Genomic DNA, 18,694 nt, shown 5'->3' with positions numbered 1-18,694 from the left:
AGCATCTTTGACTTTTCTTTTACTTTTGACATACCCCCAAAATCCTTTTTTATTGCTTTTGACATCTCTTGCAAGCCTTAATTCATTGTCAGCTTTAGCTAACCTGATACGTGCCCTGCAGGATCTGCAGACTGCATTATAATCTTCTTTAGATATGCCTCCCTCTTTCCATTTAATAAACATTTCTTTCTTTCTTTTTAGCATGTGTTTAAGTTCTGTGTTCATCCATCCTGGTTTCCTTAAATGCTTCCCATTCTTCCTACTTTTCGGGATTGTTAACGATTGTGCTTTGAGAATCTCATTTTTAAAAATTTCCCATCCTTCCTGGACATTTTTGTCCTTAAGGACATCCAGCCATTGGATCCCTCCTATTCTCTTTCTGAGTCTCTTAAAATCTGCCATTCTAAAATCTAACCTTGAAGTTTGAGTCTTCACATGTCTTCCTCCTCTAGTTATCCAAAATTCTATAATAGCATGATCGCTAATCAGTCACAGCCCCTATATATGTATGTGATGTATGTGACATTGTGACTGCTGCTAACCCTAAGGGTTCCATGTAGCTAGGACACACCCAGATCCTGGAGATGGGGGAAGATGATAGGCTTCAGTGGTTGCTGGGTGCGCAGAGGAGCAGATCTAATGGGGACGCATGCATGCCGGTGGCAGCGGTATCTTCCACAGCTGGGTGCAGCAGAGGAGCAGATGATCCCATGGAGACGCATGCTGGAGTCGCAAGCCAGCGACACATGTTAGAGTTGCAAGCCGGCTACACACACCAGCGCCAGGCGGGAGCTCCGCCCACACAGACATACTCTGCAGGTACAGGTCAGCGTCACACTTTACATCATCCCTGCGCGCAAGTGAACGCGTGGGTGTGCGTGCGCACACTACCTGTATGCAGGGGTCTTAAAGGGCCGGCGATCAAGATTTAAAAGGGCCATGGTCTAAAAACGGGGTTGGCGGCCCACTCCTCAGTTCAGTGCTGCAGTCCAGCGGGCATCTGCCCGGTTGGGCAGATGCCCAATCCAGGCCTGGCTCACTTACAATTTTGCCTAAAAACACAGCCATGAATGAAGAATGGGATCTAAACATCCTCCAAGAGCAACTTCTCCCAAGGAAGGATTCATGAAATGTGGTGATGATTAATGCTTTCTCCAACATGATGGAGACCAGGTCACAAGGCAAAAGGGGATAACTAAGTGGCTCGGTGAACAAAACATTCACATTTTGGATCTATGTCCTGGACCCCCCCCCCCCCCCCCAGAAGTTCAATACCATTTGGACAAAGAAAAACACAAAGATTGTGATAAACTCCAAGCACTGATTAGGCAAGACTGTGTTGGATAGTTGATATCCAGCTGTCGAAAATCTTGAAAAATAAGGGTCAACACTGTGACTATTGAGACTTTTCAAAAACTTGATGGCTTTGTTGATAAAAGTTTTAAAACTTATATAATGCTGATAATTGTACGGGTTCGGTAAGCAGCAGGATTTCACCAGGGATGGACAATCCCTTTAAGAGGTTGAATGCAGCCCATAACTCATATTATTGCCACAGTTATAACTCAATGACGTCACTCCACGCTGTTGTGTCTTGTAAAACAACTGAGCCTTCTAGCACATGACGCTCGCAGAATGTCACTTTCCTTCTGATTGTGTTAAATAAAGTTTTGCTTGTTCAAATAATAAAGTCGGCGGCTAGAGCGGTCCTGGCGTTCTGTCAGGCACTTGTTAGGACAGCTCTGTGGAGGTTTTCACGCAGGCGGTGCTGCGGACAGCCCCGGGGGAGGTCCTCTCTTCTTTCATGCCGCGCTGACTGTTTGAATGTGGGAAGCGGCAGAGACATGAATGTGACCGGGGAGAGAAAGGTAACGGAGCGGCGTCCTGCCCGCAGCGTGCAGTAGAGCTGCAAGTCCCAGCCATGCACAGAAGCTGATGCCTGCAGACTGTACAATGCCGACTTCCCTGTCTGCAGTGACAGCCATTGTGGACTATAGGGAAGTGGATTCCACCTGACCTACCTGGGTCAGCATCTTCTGAGCACCCCCGCTGTCAGTGCATGCTGGGGGGTGTAGTCCTACAACAGTTGGAGTGCTTCCCATTGCTGACTCTGTCTAGGCTATAGCTCAGGGGCACCGATCTGTCTGACAGTGGTGTGACTCCGGATCTGGGGGAGATGGCGGCGGCATTGCTCCGGACCTGGGGGAGATGGCGGCGGCGTTGCTCCGGACCTGGGGGAAGACGACGGCGGCGGCGTTGCTCCGGACCTGGGGGAAGACGACGGCGGCGGCGTTGCTCCGGACCTGGGGGAAGACGACGGCGGCGGCGTTGCTCCGGACCTGGGGGAAGACGACGACGGCGGCGGCGTTGCTCCGGACCTGGGGGAAGACGACGGCGGCGGCGTTGCTCCGGACCTGGGGGAAGACGGCGGCGGCGGCGGCGTTGCTCCGGACCTGGGGGAAGACGGCGGTGGCGGCGTTGCTCCGGACCTGGGGGAAGACGGCGGCGGCGGCGTTGCTCCGGACCTGGGGGAAGACGGCGGCGGCGGCGTTGCTCCGGACCTGGGGGAAGACGGCGGCGTTGCTCCGGACCTGGGGGAAGACGGCGGCGGCGGCGTTGCTCCGGACCTGGGGGAAGACGGCGGCGGCGGCGTTGCTCCGGACCTGGGGGAAGACGGCGGCGGCGGCGTTGCTCCGGACCTGGGGGAGACGTAAACGCAGACTTGTCCCCAGATTTCACAATACCATCTGCATACTTTATTATATAAATCTCTTAGACTTGATGAGGCCGGTGTAAATATAATTGTAAAAATAATGTCAGAGTTGCTGTATAATCCTTTTTGAAAGTTTCTTGCCAGATATTAACATGCTCATCTTAAAGGGACTGTGTTTTTTTTTTTTACTGGACAGCATCTTCTTTAAAGCTAAAGTAGTCAAAACCCCTTGCGATCAGCAATTTATACCCTATCATTATCTTGGTATTTTGAGAATAACCCTTTAACAGGTGTGTCCTGATGGGATTACCCCTTCCAATGAATTATTACAGCCCTTCATATCTAATAGTATCACTGCTTGTTTCCATCGCAGGTGTTGAGATGGCGAGTGGCCGCCAGCCTTGCCTGGGCCGTTATCTTGTTACCACTTTGCTGCTTGGCCTTCATCTGTCTTAGCAAATTCAGCATTTTCCATCCGGCACAATGTCTAACAGGTAAGTGATTCATGTGTAGACAAGTCAAGCAGGAAGATTATCAAACTAAATGCGGCAGAAAACGTGCCCATATTAATTCTGTGTTTTACACGCTTTCATTGCCTGGTCCTTCAAGGGGGATTGGGGTAAAGGCATATTTGAAGACTATCTAGCCTAAAAATTAGACGTCAGCATTGGTAAACATTCCCCATTATTTTATAGGATGCTGATATCATTTTTCTCCAGGAGAGGGTGACCTATCCATCCTTGATGAATATGATGGATTCTTCATGATTCATTTTGTTTCCCATTGCCTCCAGATTTTGAGTGCACTTACACTGTGTTCCAAATTATTATGCAAATAATATTATAAACTTATGGTGTGGCCCCCATGCTCCCCTGACCTCAACCCCAATGAGAACCTCTGGAGCATCATCAGAAGGAGTGTCTATGATGGCGGGAGGCAGTTCACATCTAAGCAACAGCTCTGGGAGGGTATTCTGTCCTCATGCAAAACAATTGAAGCAGAAACCATCCAAAACCTGACAAATTCAATGGACGAGAGAGTTCAGAAGCTCCTTTCGAACAAGGGGTCCTATGTGCAAATGTAACATCACCTAGAATAAAGTTTTGAGGTGAAAACTGTTTGATTTCAGTTTGTAATAACCTGCTAATGCTTATAATTTCAAAAATGACCATTTTTTTGTTCTTTATTAAAATGAAAAGGTTGAAAACTCTGCTGTGCATAATAATTTGGAACATGCATTTTGAGTGCAGTTTGAGTTTTTTATTTTTTAAAAATATACTGTTATCATAGGCAGTTTGTACAAAAACCTTTCAATTGTACTCTAATAGTTATTTGACTGGAAAATTACAATGACTGCAATTCATATAGGTAATTTGGGAAAATCTGAGAAAATATTATTTGCATAATAATTTGGAACACAGTGTATTAGATTTTATGGGCTGGTAGTTATTGATTAGGCACCTCCTGTTAGGTTTGAAGCGACGATAAAGGTTGGACATATGATCAGCTTTTTATCAGCTGCCATTAGTTAATATGAACTAGATCTATTGTTTTTGATCACCTTTAAATGGGTCATTCTACAATTACGTCTTATATTAAAGTTGAGCAAAAAATATATTTAAATAAATATTTAATTTTTTGTCTTTCACTTCCACGATGTAATGCAGTGTGCTTTGTTCGGGAGCTGTATGACTTCACCTTTGCATAGTGATAACTGCTGATCTCTGCTTTGGATTTGCAAGTCTGTTAAGTTTCATTTTCAAAAGAGGGATGTCGTGATCAGACAATTCCTTTAAGCTGCTATATGATATATTTTTTATTTCTTTTAGTGAAATCATTCCCTTTTGTACAAATTCCTTCTATGCAGGAAGATTTCCATTATGAAGTAATATAAATGGTGGTGTATTATTTACACTGTTTAATATTCCTACACAGTTTAAAGGGGTTGTCTCATCTTAAATAGGTAAAATTGCAATGTACTTGTAAAAACAAGCAACTTAGCAGTTTACCTCTTATGAAAAATCTTCCCCGTTTTCGAGAAATGGAGGGATTTTTAATTTTATGGCTTACTGCATGTTGCATAGGTTGCTGTACACATTTGCATCAATCAAAGGTAAAGAGCGCTTGCTATAGAACTTGCAATCACTGTGCTGGGTCCGGCCAGGTTGCTGGGTCCGGCCAGGTTCAGTGCCCCTGCACTCTACCAGCATCCTGCTGTCCGAACTGTCAGTCATTAGGATCACACCCCTCTTTTACCAGCGAGCAAAAAAGCAAGGACGCTGGGCTATTTCTTTGCTGCATACAGAGTATGAGAAAACTTACTTAGGCTGTGTGCCCACGTAGCATTTTTCAAGCGTATATGCTGCGGAATTTCCGCAGCGTAAACGCTTGAAAAACGCATGTATATCCGCACCCCATGTTCCCCAATGGGATTCCGCAAGTTCTATGCACATGCTGGGGATTTTTCCGCAGCGTTTATGCCTCGTTCAAAAATCCGCAGCATGTCATTTAATTTTGCGTTTCCGCAAGCGGAATTGCCTTTGTCCAATGCATAAAAAACGCAAGGCAATTCCGCATGTTGAAAACGCGTGATAAACGCGTGCGGAATTCCGCATGTGTTTTTCCGGGAGAGGACTTGCATTTATGCAGCAGAAATTTTCTGCTTCATAAATGCAACGTGGGCACATAGCCTTACTCATGGTTTGTTTTATTTTCCTTTAGACTCTATAATGGACGCTCTCAGCAGTTCCACGTTCTTCTGTCTGCTGCTCCTGTGTATACTGCAGAGTATTCAGTGCACTTTCAATGTGCAATTCCATTCAGGTGAGACAATGAGGCACCACACCAAACTTATATTGGGAATCTTAATGAGTGACTCCATTTCATAAAACTTATCACACTCCATAGAGACATTTTGGAAATTGGTTGCTGGGACTTTGGGGGCTGAGCCCTACAGTGATGGCTCAAATAATGGAGCTAAAGCGTTCAGAACAGGATTTTGTGCCGTTATCCTGTGATCGGTTCAATTTGAGTTGAATTGATTAGTAGTGATGAGCGTAAGTGCTTGTTACTTGGGTTTACAGAGTTTGCTCGGGTATGCACCGAGTGTCACGGGTGCTTGAGTGACATGTTTGCTTCCCCACAGCTGTTTGACAGACAGTCACAAAACATGCAGGGATTGCCCGTGTTTGTCAGGCTATCCCCACATGTTTTGTGGCTGTCTAAAAGCCGCGGAACATGAGGACGCGAACATCTCACTCGAGCACCCACGATACTCGGTGCATACCCGAGCACCCTAGGCAAACTAAAATTGCATAGTTTTATATACAAAAGATGTCTCCTCTCTGCTATTCCTCTACACACGCTGCTTCAGCCATGATGCCTTTGTTCAGTCTGACTCATATTTGAGCATTGGGCAGTCTGCGTCTGATTTATATAAGATGCTGTTGCTCTCATCCACAGTGGTGCCTTACATCCCCAGTTCCCGTCTCTCCCTGATCGGACTCATCCTTCTACCACAACATGTCCTTCACTCCATCGTACACGCCACTATGGGGGTGCTGGTGTTTTGGTGCTGCACTGTCCTGGGTCAAACTCAATATCAGGGCCTGACTGTTCCTTGCAATTCGCACCCTAGGTGAGTTAGGAATTTATAATGAATAGATGTATATTTAGGATATTATGCTGTATATATGCTTTTTGTATTCCTTTCAGTGATGACCATAAAAGTCAGACAACATGTCTGAATGAGCGATACCTCTTTCTGCTGCTGACTGGTGGGTTTATGGGATACAGCTACAGCCTGCTGTATTTTAGGCACAATATGAACTGCTTGTCTTTTCCTTCTGTGCAGGTAAGAACTAACACTATTCGTCTCTACCACCCCAAGCTGTAAAATTATGTTATTTAACCTGCATGTCTAGAATAGGACCAATGAAAACATCAGCTCATCCTGCAATGTGCAAGCAGCTAACAGTAAAATAAAATTATGGCTTTCGGGAATATGATGATGCAAAAATTTTATATCACCGTAATTGTAATGACCCACATAATAAGTTCGTGTTTTTTTTTTTTGTTTTTTTTTTCCATATCCCCTCACTAAAAAAATAATACATACAGTATACTTTGAAATGATGTTAAAAAAAAAAAAAATTACACCCATGTTGAGTTATTCAGAAATTATTTAATAACTATTTCATTTTATTTTTTAGCAATTCAAGTATTTGCAGTTCCGCCAGAGTGTCCCTAATCTTCTTAAACACAGCTGTGTCCAGTCCTTGTACCTGGCACGGAATTTTGCAGCTGTCTATTTTTTCCTGGGTATGTTTTGCAATGTAATCCCGTATATATTTTACATATATACATACGTTTCGAATAAACTTGTTTTTTTTATTCCAGGCTATATTCCACGGAAATGGATTCAATCGGTTTTTATCCTCCAAATGGATCAGTGAGTTTTTTTTTTTTTTTTTTTTTAAAAAGGGTTATTCCCAAAAAGCAAGTTATTTGCTACTTGATAGGGGATAACTTTCTAATCGCTAAGGGTCTGGACCTCCAGGAACCTTGGCAATAGGGCTCTGCAGTCCCATCAGTAATGGAGCTGAGGTGCGCATACTCGACCCAACACTCCATTTTTTTTTCTATGGGACTGCTGGAAATAGCTGAGCGAAAGTGGAGACAGAACATGTTCACTTCCTCTCCAGGAAGGGATCTGACCGCTGGGACCCACAGTGATTAGCAAATTATTCCATATCTTGTGGGTAGGGGATAATTTGCTTTTTGGGAATAGCCTACATGTGTGTACAGATAAAAATGAGGGGTGCACAATTTTTGGGTGGTTAAAGAGTGCAATTGTAGTGCTCCAAAGTGCTGCAATAAAATATAGAGGGGATATATAAGGCTGTGTTCACACCTCCATTCAGATATCCTGTTTGGGAAGAAAACACTAATTGAATTAATGTCCAAAATGGATCTGTTGCATAACTGGTACATAGGGAAACAGAGGAACCCCATTGATTATTATGAGTTCTTTATGAATTCTGTTCTGTGTCACATTTTAAAATGGAAGAAATTCTGCAGGATACACTTCTTCTCTTCTCTTCTTTTTTTTTTTTCAGTTCTAAAAATAAACACACAAAAAAGCTTGGATGGACCCCTAATATCAGTGGGGTCCCATTGCTTTCCCTTTAACTGATATGAACGACCAATCCGTTTTGTGCATTAATTCTGTTTGCCTGTTCCTCGAAATGGAAGAGACAAACGGAAATGTGAACGTAGCCTAAGTCATTTTTGGCATATAGACTGTGTATAATATACATTTCTGGTAGGTCAGGGGGTTTACATTTTTGGAAGCTCCATTTATCATAATAATGGCATAATCCCATGTTGCGCACTACAAAGAGTAGAAGTTAAGTGGCCGCGCATAAGTGCAGTCTCCTGTATAGTGTTACAGGAGTTTTGGAAACCTCTGGCATAGACTACAATGGTCAGAGCTGGTCACATGCGCAGCCACCTCCCCACCTTGTCTGCTATATGGACAGCAGAATTGTAAAAAGACCCCAAATGTTGAGATGCTAAAGATGGCTGTACTGCACCTCTGGCATTGGCTATATAATTTGTGCATGATCGTATAGTAGTCACTGACCTGTGACATTTCTCTTTTCTCACCAGATATTTGCCTCCATTGGATACTATTCGTGGCCTCCTTGATTTGTCGCTGTTTTACCAGATCTGGCTTTCTGGAGTGTTTCTTCTCACTACCTGGTATATCGTGTGGCTGCTCTTCCAGATCTACGCTACCGAGGTCAGCAGAGTAGATGTGATCAATCATATAACGCTATGTGCCCACGATACAGGGTTGAAGCAGAAAATTTCTGCATGTCCTTGCCAGTAAAAAATGCATGCGGATTTTAACACGCATTTTCACATGCGGATTTGCCATGCGTTTTTCAAATGCATTGAGTAGGCAAATCTGCATGCGGAAATGCACAAATAATGGACATGCTGCGGATTTTTCCGCACAGAAAATCCGCTGTGGAAGATTCCGCAGCATGTGCACAGAACATGCGGATTGTCATTGGGGACCATGGGGCACGGATTACCAAGCATTTTTAAAGTGTTTCCGCTGCGGAAATTCCGCTGCAAAAACGCTTGAAAAACGCATCGTGGGCACGCAGCCTAAGACTACGTTCACACAGGAAATTGCTGTTATTTTATGTAGATAACTTCCATTGGTCCCTTCGCTATGTATGAATATTGGGCGTCCTTTATCTGAACCTGCATATAGGAAAAACTAACCTTGTGTTACTCAGTACAGCAACAATAATAATTTTGCTTGTCATGGGCAATAAGGACTTTTTTTTCAGTACAATAGTTTTGATAATGAGCCCCACAGAGCGGTATTTCTGTAAAGTAAACTCTGTTTATACAGTGAATGTTTCTGCTTTTATTCAGTATGTGTCTATCGGCTTATTTTAATACTCATTAAAACCAATTCAGGATAAATGTATTTAATAAAGTATAATTTTTATAATCATATTGTCTCGATCCTTTTAGGCCCGCTTGTTTCCTGTGCAGACAGCCTTTCCAGAAGAAGCAGAAAAATGTCTTCCCAACATGTTGAGCTGTAATTCTCCTCTACTAAAAGTTAGTTTTCGCCAAAAATTAAACCTACCCTAAAAATAAACCATCGCATGTTTTTACAGGATTTTTGGCGTAAAAACCCTAGTTACAGTGGGGACCAGCATTTGGGGTGGGTGGCAAACTGGTCAATTGCCCAGGGCCCCCAGCATTTTTATACTGAGGTTAAAACTGCTTAAGGACCTTTTGGTGACATCACGGTCATTTGTCCATGATGTCACCAAAGGTCCTTTAACTGCAGGAGTCTAAAGGAACTGAAGAGGAGACAGACTGGTGCGTACCATATGTGTAGATTTGAATAAATGTTGAGATATATATTAGTACAGACCAAAAGTTTGGACAAACCTTCTCATTTAAAGATTTTTCTGTATTTTCCGGACTATGAAAATTGTACATTCACACTGAAGGCATCAAAACTATGAATTAACACATGTGGAGTTATATATTTAACAAAAAAAGTGTGAAACAACTGAAAATATGTCTTATATTCTAGGTTCTTCAAAGTAGCCACCTTTTGCTTTGATGACTGCTTTGCACACTCTTGGCATTCTCTTGATGAACTTCAAGAGGTAGTCACTGGAAATGGTCTTCCAACAATCTTGAAGGAGTTCCCAGAGATGCTTAGCACTTGTTGGCCCTTTTGCCTTCACTCTGCGGTCCAGCTCATCCCAAACCATCTCGATTGGGTTCAGGTTTGGAGACTGTGGAGGCCAGGTCATCTGGCGTAGCACCCCATCACTCTCCTTTTTGGTCAAATAGCCCTTACACAGCCTGGAAGTGTGTTTGGGGTCATTGTCCTGTTGAAAAATAAATGATGGTCCAACTAAACACAAACCGGATAGAATAGCATGCCGCTGCAATATGCTGTGGTAGCCATGCTGGTTCAGTATGCCTTCAATTTTGAATAAATCCCCAACAGTGTCACCAGCAAAGCACCCCCACACCATCACACCTCCTCCTCCATGCTTCACGGTGGGAACCAGGCATGTAGAGTCCATCCGTTCACCTTTTCTGCGTCGCACAAAGACACGGTGGTTGGAACCAAAGATCTCAAATTTGGACTCATCAGACCAAAGCACAGATTTCCACTGGTCTAATGTTCATTCCTTGTGTTCTTTAGCCCAAACAAGTCTCTTCTGCTTGTTGCCTGTCCTTAGCAGTGGTTTCCTAGCAGCTATTTTACCATGAAGGCCTGCTGCACAAAGTCTCCTCTGAACAGTTGTTGTAGAGATGTGTCTGCTGCTAGAACTCTGCGTGGCATTGACCTGGTCTCTAATCTGAGCTGCTGTTAACCTGCGATTTCTGAGGCTGGTGACTCGGATAAACTTATCCTCAGAAGCAGAGGTGACTCTTGGTCTTCCTTTCCTGGGGCGGTCCTCATGTGAGCCAGTTTCTTTGTCACGCTTGATGGTTTTTGCAACTGCACTTGGGGACACTTTCAAAGTTTGCCCAATTTTTCGGAATGACTGACCTTCATTTCTTAAAGTAATGATGGCCACTCGTTTTTCTTTACTTAGCTGCTTTTTTCTTGCCATAATACAAGTTCTAACAGTCTATTCAGTAGGACTATCAGCTGTGTATCCACCAGACTTCTGCACAACACAACTGATGGTCCCAACCCCATTTATAAGGCAAGAAATCCCACTTATTAAACCTGACAGGGCACACCTGTGAAGTGAAAACCATTTCCGGTGACTACCTCTTGAAGCTCATTAAGAGAATGCCAAGAGTGTGCAAAGCAGTCATCAAAGCAAAAGGTGGCTACTTTGAAGAACCTAGAATATAAGAAATATTTTCAGTTGTTTCACACTTTTTTGTTAAATCTATAATTCCACATGTGTTAATTCATAGTTTTGATGCCTTCAGTGTGAATGTACAATTTTCATAGTCATGAAAATACAGAAAAATCTTTAAATGAGAAGGTGTGTCCAAACTTTTGGTCTGTGGTATATGTATGTGTGTATATATATATATATATATATATATATATATATATATATATATATATATATATATATATATATATATATATATATATATATATATATATATATATAATATACTCTTTGGAGAATTACTTTAATTCCATTTCTGCATTTTCCTTGTCCTCCTACAGTATCTGGCCTTCCAAGATTTAATGCTCCTTTCTCAATACTCTCCATCCCGAAGACAAGAAGTATTCAGCCTCAGTCAGCCAGGTATGTGCTGCTTGCTTAGATTTTTAGAAAGCTTGCTTACTCTCTGTCATTAGAATTACTGACGACCTGACTCTTATTTGACAGGAGGACATCCTCACAATTGGACCGCTGTCTCTAGAGAGTGCTTGGATGTCTTAACCAATTTGACATCAAGACTTGTTGCTTACCAGGAGGCTGCTGCAAGTAATGGGCGAGTCCGACTCTCATCATCCTCTTTAGAGACCAGGAAATCTTCCAGTAGCTCGGGTATGTCCTCAAATGTACATGATACCTTGTTTGCTAAAACTATTGATTTTCATTTAAATGACCATAGGATATGCTAAGTGTCTGATGGATGCAAGTCCCACCTTTCCCCAGAATAGGGGGGAATAAATAGAGACTGCTTTCTCCATTCTCATCTGTAGAACTCCTTCTGTAACTTTCCTAGACTGTGCAGAGACTTCATCTGCTAATATTTCACGTTGTAAGCTCTTTCTTAATGCCCCCATTTTTTCTTTTGTATTTACTCCATGTTTCTGCTTTAAATATTGGATTATTTGATTGCATTTTAATTTTTCAGGCACATCTTTCATCAGTGACAATGTTGACCCTTCACCAAACATTGTTCCAACTCCTCGGGCCCCTATACCCTCGCTTCTGAAGCCTGGTGCTTCTCTCAAAGCAGCGTGGGATCCCGGTAGTCCTTTTGCCTCCCCTGCAATTGGTCACATCACTGGTGTCGTGGACCAAAACTCTCCGTGGCATGGATCCATACAGAGCCCACATGTTATGAGAAGAGGTGCAAAACTGTGGACTTGTGGCCCAGGTGGGTACACCTATATGGGTGTTTGCATACAGTCTTGGTCCCAGTTCTTGACAAGTATTTTTTTATCACTTTTAAAGACATCCAGAGCAATGGCTCAGAAGTTTCTCCAGCCTCTAAAGCCAGCGCTACCCTTACTAGAAGTGACGGCCAGCGTGTCGTCTATGCATGGCTCCAGAACATAAAGGAGCAGGTAGGTACCGGATGTTATGCTGGGCATACATGCCGCAGGTTCTCTGGGTATAACCAGCTAGTGAACGCTTGTAACAAGCAGAGACACATTACGCAAGTGGAGGGGCCAAATCTGTGGTGCAAAGCTCATGCCATGTGTAACAGGCAATATGGTTTTCAGCTTTTTTGGAGAATTAGTTCTTGATGTCCACCCTTCACCACCTCTCCATTCACTCTCCTCCTAGCTTGGATCATGTGGCTGGTAGTAATGGATGAACTTATCCCAGCAGTTGGTAGTCCTTGCGGTAGGACCCCCATCAATCTAACAAATGTGCCCCTATAAATCTTTCTTTTTAAGGGGCTGTGTCTCAAAGGCATACCCTTTTTTTAAAGACAGTGGCTTCTGCTTTTCTACCCGCAGTGACCAGACTGCAAATGATTGCCTGTCTATGTAATTCATAGACTTGTCTGGACTGCCAAAGCACAAGCCTCTGTTACAGGGCAGCTTTCTGATTTGGCTCATAGAGGGGGATCCTGATGGTGGCATTCCCTTTTCTGAAGTCCATATCCTATAAATTTGTCCACATAAGGAAAAAAAAACAACATTCCCATTAATTGTGGCATCATAAATGCTTATGGATTAGCATCTGTAGGTTTATCATCTACAATTCTGTTTGTATATTGTGTAATGGATTTTCCATATTTTTCTTTTTTCTTAGATCAAGCATTTTTTGGCAAAACGAGTTTTGTTCACTTATCTGTTCAGCAAGGTAAGCTGGTGAGACGTGTGCGATATTGCTTTATCTAATTTGTAACTGAGCTACATTTTCACAAAATGTTATTGTCATCTATAGCAATGGATTTAACACTATATTGTAAAATTCCTTTAATCCAGCATCCGGCCAGATAACCTTAGACTACTGGAGCCTAGCGAATAGTCGTAGAAAACTATATGTAAATCTCATTGGCAATAGGAAATATTCCAAAGCATGAAATATAATGTTAAGACAAAATCGAGTACTATAAGTTTTTTTTTTTTTAATCTGGGACAGATTAAAGGGATTTAAGTGAGCTGATTTATGTGGGTTATGTTGAAAACAAAAACAAGGGAAAAAATCCTCTCTGCTCCAGCTTCACCACTCTAGGAATCCTGTTGGTCTCTTTAATTACCTGCAGCTGATCATGTGACTGTAAGTGTCTTTCACGTGTGACCGCTGCAGTCAATCACTGGCCTTGGCGGTGATGCTTTTATGTACAGCACATGATCAGCTGCAGGTAAGACTAGAACAGTGGTACTGAAGTGCTGGAGGATTAAATAAATGTGTGTGTGTGTGTGTGTGTGTGTGTGTGTATATATGATGATATAGTACAGTGTGTCATAACCTGAAGCAACTACCACATAACCCAGGGTAGCACCCAGTGGTTAGCACTGTATGGTGGCTCAGTAGTAGCTTTGCAGCGCTGGGGTCCTGGGTTCAAATCCCACCAAGGACAACATCTGCAAGGAGTTTGTATGTTCTCCCCGTGTTTGTGTGGGTTTCCTCCGGGTTCTCTGCTTTCCTCCCACACTCCAAAGGCATACTGATAGGGAATCTAGATTGTGAGCCCCAATGGGGACAGTGCCCATAATGTCTGTAAAGCGCTGTGGAATTAATGGCGCTATATAAGTGAGTAAAGTAACTATTTCCTCCTAAACTCTTAAGTGGTGATCTTGACAGGAGTATAATATTTTGTGCCAGTTGTTTCTGTCTATTTATACAACTCAGCTCATTTTATTTTTTTCCCTTTTTCCTATACAGCATCCAGAAGCCTCTAGCCAGGAAGTGTTCGCTGATTCACAGATCCACATTTGGGCTTTGGAAGGTCAGAGATAATATTGCACCCCATTATTTTATTCTGTCAGCGCCTCAGAAATGTCTGTTTTAGTAAATTATTATGGAGAACATTTTGCTCTAGAATGTGTCTTTCCTTTGTTACTGCTAAAAAGTTATGAATAAATTGACATCTGGGTGTTGCCAGTAGGGGGCGTGCTTTACTTTGACACTGTCCAATCAGTGCTGACTGTAAAGACACCTCCTTTGTCAGTTTATTTAATAATTTCTAGGAGTAATAACCGGAATGGTGCCACAGAGTGGTATGAAAAGGATGTTCAAGAGTTGCCATTTCTGTTTTCATGTTGGCGATCTTGCACATTGTTGCCCGGTTTTAATAACTCCTACATGAGCTCCTTCTTTTCTGTGTGACATAGCACACTATGATAAATGTATCTGAAGTACAGACCTGCTACATAATCCCTTGGATTGCACTGATTGCATAGTAATCCCTGGCTTCTGGTCTTTTTCAGCCATGTCTAATCTGGTGGCAGCATCCTTCTCAGAAGACAAAATGGGAGTTGTGCAGACGACCCTCTCCACCATACTCTCCACCCTTCTTGCTCTACAAGAGGTGAGGGTGTCACTGCTGCCTGCCTGAGACGAAGAAGTATAATTATAGAACGTATAGTGGCCAAAAAGGCAAAATTCTCACCTTGTGACTTGTGCGCCTCTGCTCATATCAGTCAAGTTTTAAAGGGTTGTTCCTAAAATAACATCCTATCCGATGGATGGGGGATAACTTTCTGATCGCTGGGGTTTTGACAATTTGGACCCCCAGCGTTCCCGAGAATGAGTTCTACAGACCTCTGTCCTGAATGGACAGTAAAATACAACGATTGACTATTTATGCCAGTCCCATAGACAATGAATGAAGCGGAGGTCGAACATGTGCATTCTTCACCCCGTTGAGAACAGGATCGTCAAACACAGTTTTCGAGATCATTGGATGTCCCAGTGGTTGGACCTCTAGCGATCAGCAAATTATTTTGGGAGTATCCTTTAATTGCAGTGTAAAATAAATTGTGAGAGACTATTGTCATGCACCCATTAAAGAGGATTGAGGGGGGTATGCAAATGTATCTGTATTGGTAAATATTTCTAATCATGAATTACCGTATTTTTCAAACTATAAGACGCACCCCAAATTTAGAGGAATAAAAAAAAGAATTTTTAATGTTGAAATAGGGGTTGTCTTATAGCGTGAATGTAACTTACCAGAGGGGTGGTAGCGGTGGAGCAGGGTCGCCGCTGCAGAAAGCTGGCGGCGGCAGGAGTGGGGTGATGCTGTGGGCCCTGGGCTGGGAGGAGGTGGTGTCCCAGCGGTGCGAGGCAGGAGCCATTGATCCCCCGGCAGTGGGCTTCAGGAAAATGTCGGCGGTGGGAAGCAGTAGCCATTGATCTCTCGGCGTTGGGCTCCAGAAAAAATGGCACTGGAGGCTGCGCATGCACAGATTAAAATCTCATCATTGAGCCGAGATCTAAATCTGCGCTTGCGCCGACATGGCGCCATTATCATAACGCTTACTGATGGGAGATCTCTGTGCGGGGAAGGGACTCTGCTCCTGCCTCGCACCGCCGACATTTTCCTGAAGCCCACCGCCTGGAGATCAATAGCTCCTGCCACACACCACCAGGGCGCTCCTGCGGATGCCAGATTCCTTCAGCGGCGATCCAGCCTCATGTGACCCTACTCCGCTGCTCCCCCAGGCAAGCTACATTCTGACTATAAGATGCACCCCAATTTTTCTCCCAAATTGTTTGGGGGGAAAAAAGTGCGGCTTATAGTCCAAAAAATACTGTAATGAATGAGAACTTTGCACTGTGCCGTACCCCTAGGTGTTGCCACACTATGCACCTTCTACTTACCATACAAGTCTTGTTACAGCCTGTGCAGAAGGATAAATGTGACTCCCAAGTTGTCAAATTATAAAAGGTTTGCTATGGCATCGCTTACTTCCGAATCAGGCGGTTCTCAGTACTGATTATCTGCCTCTGACAGGTGCTTGATAGCTTCCTGATATGTCCTGGCAGTCATCAGCGTCACTTATCTCTCAATGTGGAAGTGAGCAGTGTCAGAGCTACTCTTTATCTTTGGAAATGTATTAATGTTAGTGGACTGACACAAAAAGCAAAAACTATACTGGAGAATTGCTGGTATTTACAGGAATACTGGCAGACTCTTCTAAAATTAAATATGCTGCTATTTAGTGATCTGTTTCTATTCCAGGCTGTAGAAAAGCATTTTAAACTTCCACATGCCTCCAGCAAACCAACCAGACCTACTTGGAGCCTAGTAGATTCCTCCTACAAGACGCTAAGGTTCGCCGTCAGATCCACTCTGAAGACTGCGATCTACAGGATAACCACTACATTTGGAGGTCACCTACAGTAAGTATCCAATATGGCGGATGGGCTGTTGGTATTGACATTCACTGGATTAAACCTGGACTTGTTTCTTGTCTCCAGCGCTGTTCCTGTATCTTCAGAACATCGGAAAAAACTGCAGCAATTTCTAGACTTCAAGGAATAATAAAGCGACATGTGTGATATCCTGCACATCCGCCCAGTTACCTGACCGCATCTGACATCAGAATAAAAGTATTCCCTGTAAAATAAACCACCAGCAATTCTTATTGTGACCTTTATTTATTTGTCATGTTCTGTCTGACTTGTCTCATTTCTCCTTTTGGTCTTTTTGAACTGTTTTAGTCTAAGTCTTGATACTTTTAAAATAAAGTGCAATCAACTTTACAATATTAAAAGGTGAACAGTTTTTCTTTATCGCTTCATTGGGGGACACAGGACCATGGGTGTATGCTGTTGTCACTAGGAGGTTGACACTAGGCAAAAAAAGAAAAAAGCTCCTCCTCCGCAGTATACACCCGCCTACAGGCACCAAGCTCACCAGTTTAAGCTTAGTGTCTGTAGGAGGTAGACCTGGATCCTACTGATCCAACCCTGTTGTGTTTTATTAATGTTTCTTCTTTATTTTTCAGATACAGCTCGTCAGGGTTAATAGGGAACACTGCGTCCCCTGTTATCCCCATTCTCAAGCGACCGAGAGAGCAGTGTGGCATTTCCCACATCATCCACTCTCAGACCCGCTGGGCAGTACCTATCCCCTGTCACCTCCAGGTGTCTCAGGGTGATTCCCGGTGGCCAGTCCTTGCCCATTCCCCACCCCAGCCCCCTCCTCGGAGCGGCCTGGGAGGGAGACGGTGGTCACTACGGTGACCTTCCCCCAGATTCTGGGGTTGACACCGTCTCCTGCACTGTCCAGGACCGGTCAGTGCGGGAAGGAGGAAGAGCCAGGATCCCCCCTATCCACGGAGGACCTCCTGTGTCCATCCTCAGAGGGAAAGAGGAAGAAGAGTCATCGGGAAAGGTACAATCCCTCCCTGCTGCCTCCTCAGCCCCAGGTCCCTCACATCTCACGGCTATGCCACAGAGTTGCCTGCCAACGGGCCCCGTAAATCCTGGGATATTAATGGGGGCATCACATTTCCCCGCCAACGCTCACTTACAGCAGTGCTTGGCCACGCCCCCTCTCCATCACAGGACATCAGGAAGCGAACTGGGGGCCTCGGACTCGCAGCATAGCATGGCGTCCCCCACAGCCCCCCGTTTATCTGTCCTTTATTGAGCGGCATTTCTGCCCGTGCTTTCTCTGTCGGGGGGCGGCTCGGGGTGGGCGTTACTCTTTCCGGCGTGTATACGCCCCTCCCGGAAACCGGCCAATCAGGACCAAGGAGCAATAGGACTCTTCCATCACGCCCACTTTTATCCCGGGGACCTATCAGCGGCCGAGTTCTTAAGCCCGCCCCCATCCCTTCTGCCTATCGGAGCTTTAGCTCACTCAGGGCAGCACTCTCCACTCCGGCTCCGCCCCTCTACGCTGCTCTCGTTCTGGCTCCGGCAGCAGCATTCTGTGACTGCCTCATCACCGCAGCCCTGCTCCTGTCTCCTCGGCTACGACGGGGGATATGGGACCGTGCACATTCCAGACCGAGTAGGCCCTGCTCTGGCACCTACACACACCGCAGGCTCCCTCTGCAGTTTTCCTGGTTAGGCACATATGCCCAAACCCAGGGAGCTTTCTGTTCGTCCCACTCACATAGTCACATACTACGCCTGTGCTCTTTGCAGTACTAAGTGGCCCGCTGGTCTGACAACGGCTTTCTGCTCGACCTGCAAGCCTCCCACCATGCTGGCACCCCAAGACCCCCCTGTCGCCCAGGACGAGGTAACTCCCCCTCCTCCGGAGTGGGCTGTTGCTATGTCCCAGTCTGTCTCTGAC

General features: G+C 44.3%; 1 protein-coding gene across 1 annotated transcript; it reads left to right on the top strand.

The window, feature by feature from the left end:
* Positions 1-1,725: 1,725 nt before the first annotated feature.
* On the top strand, positions 1,726-17,159 carry NDC1 (NDC1 transmembrane nucleoporin). Its single transcript, XM_073642623.1, has 18 exons — positions 1,726-1,868; positions 3,087-3,207; positions 5,435-5,536; positions 6,176-6,350; positions 6,428-6,566; positions 6,925-7,033; positions 7,112-7,163; positions 8,384-8,516; positions 9,269-9,358; positions 11,469-11,550; positions 11,635-11,796; positions 12,110-12,355; positions 12,433-12,545; positions 13,243-13,293; positions 14,323-14,386; positions 14,868-14,968; positions 16,625-16,785; positions 16,864-17,159. Exons 1-18 carry the CDS (start codon positions 1,845-1,847, stop codon positions 16,925-16,927), a joined length of 1,989 nt encoding a protein of 662 aa, XP_073498724.1. The 5' UTR covers positions 1,726-1,844; the 3' UTR covers positions 16,928-17,159.
* Positions 17,160-18,694: the final 1,535 nt, after the last annotated feature.

The sequence above is a fragment of the Phyllobates terribilis genome, unplaced genomic scaffold (assembly GCF_046119375.1).
Source record: "Phyllobates terribilis strain yellow unplaced genomic scaffold, ASM4611937v1 Scaffold_8__6_contigs__length_399053987, whole genome shotgun sequence".
NCBI classification, from domain to species: domain Eukaryota; kingdom Metazoa; phylum Chordata; class Amphibia; order Anura; family Dendrobatidae; genus Phyllobates; species Phyllobates terribilis.
This window is presented reverse-complemented; position numbering and strand designations above follow the sequence as displayed.

Bases quoted from the DNA above. Each gene is read 5' to 3' on its own strand.
- NDC1 (XM_073642623.1), top strand. From the start codon at position 1,845: ATGAATGTGACCGGGGAGAGAAAG. The intron at 6,567-6,924 runs GTAAGAACTAAC...TTTATTTTTTAG, and splicing joins TGTCTTTTCCTTCTGTGCAG to CAATTCAAGTATTTGCAGTT. The intron at 8,517-9,268 runs GTCAGCAGAGTA...CGATCCTTTTAG, and splicing joins TCCAGATCTACGCTACCGAG to GCCCGCTTGTTTCCTGTGCA.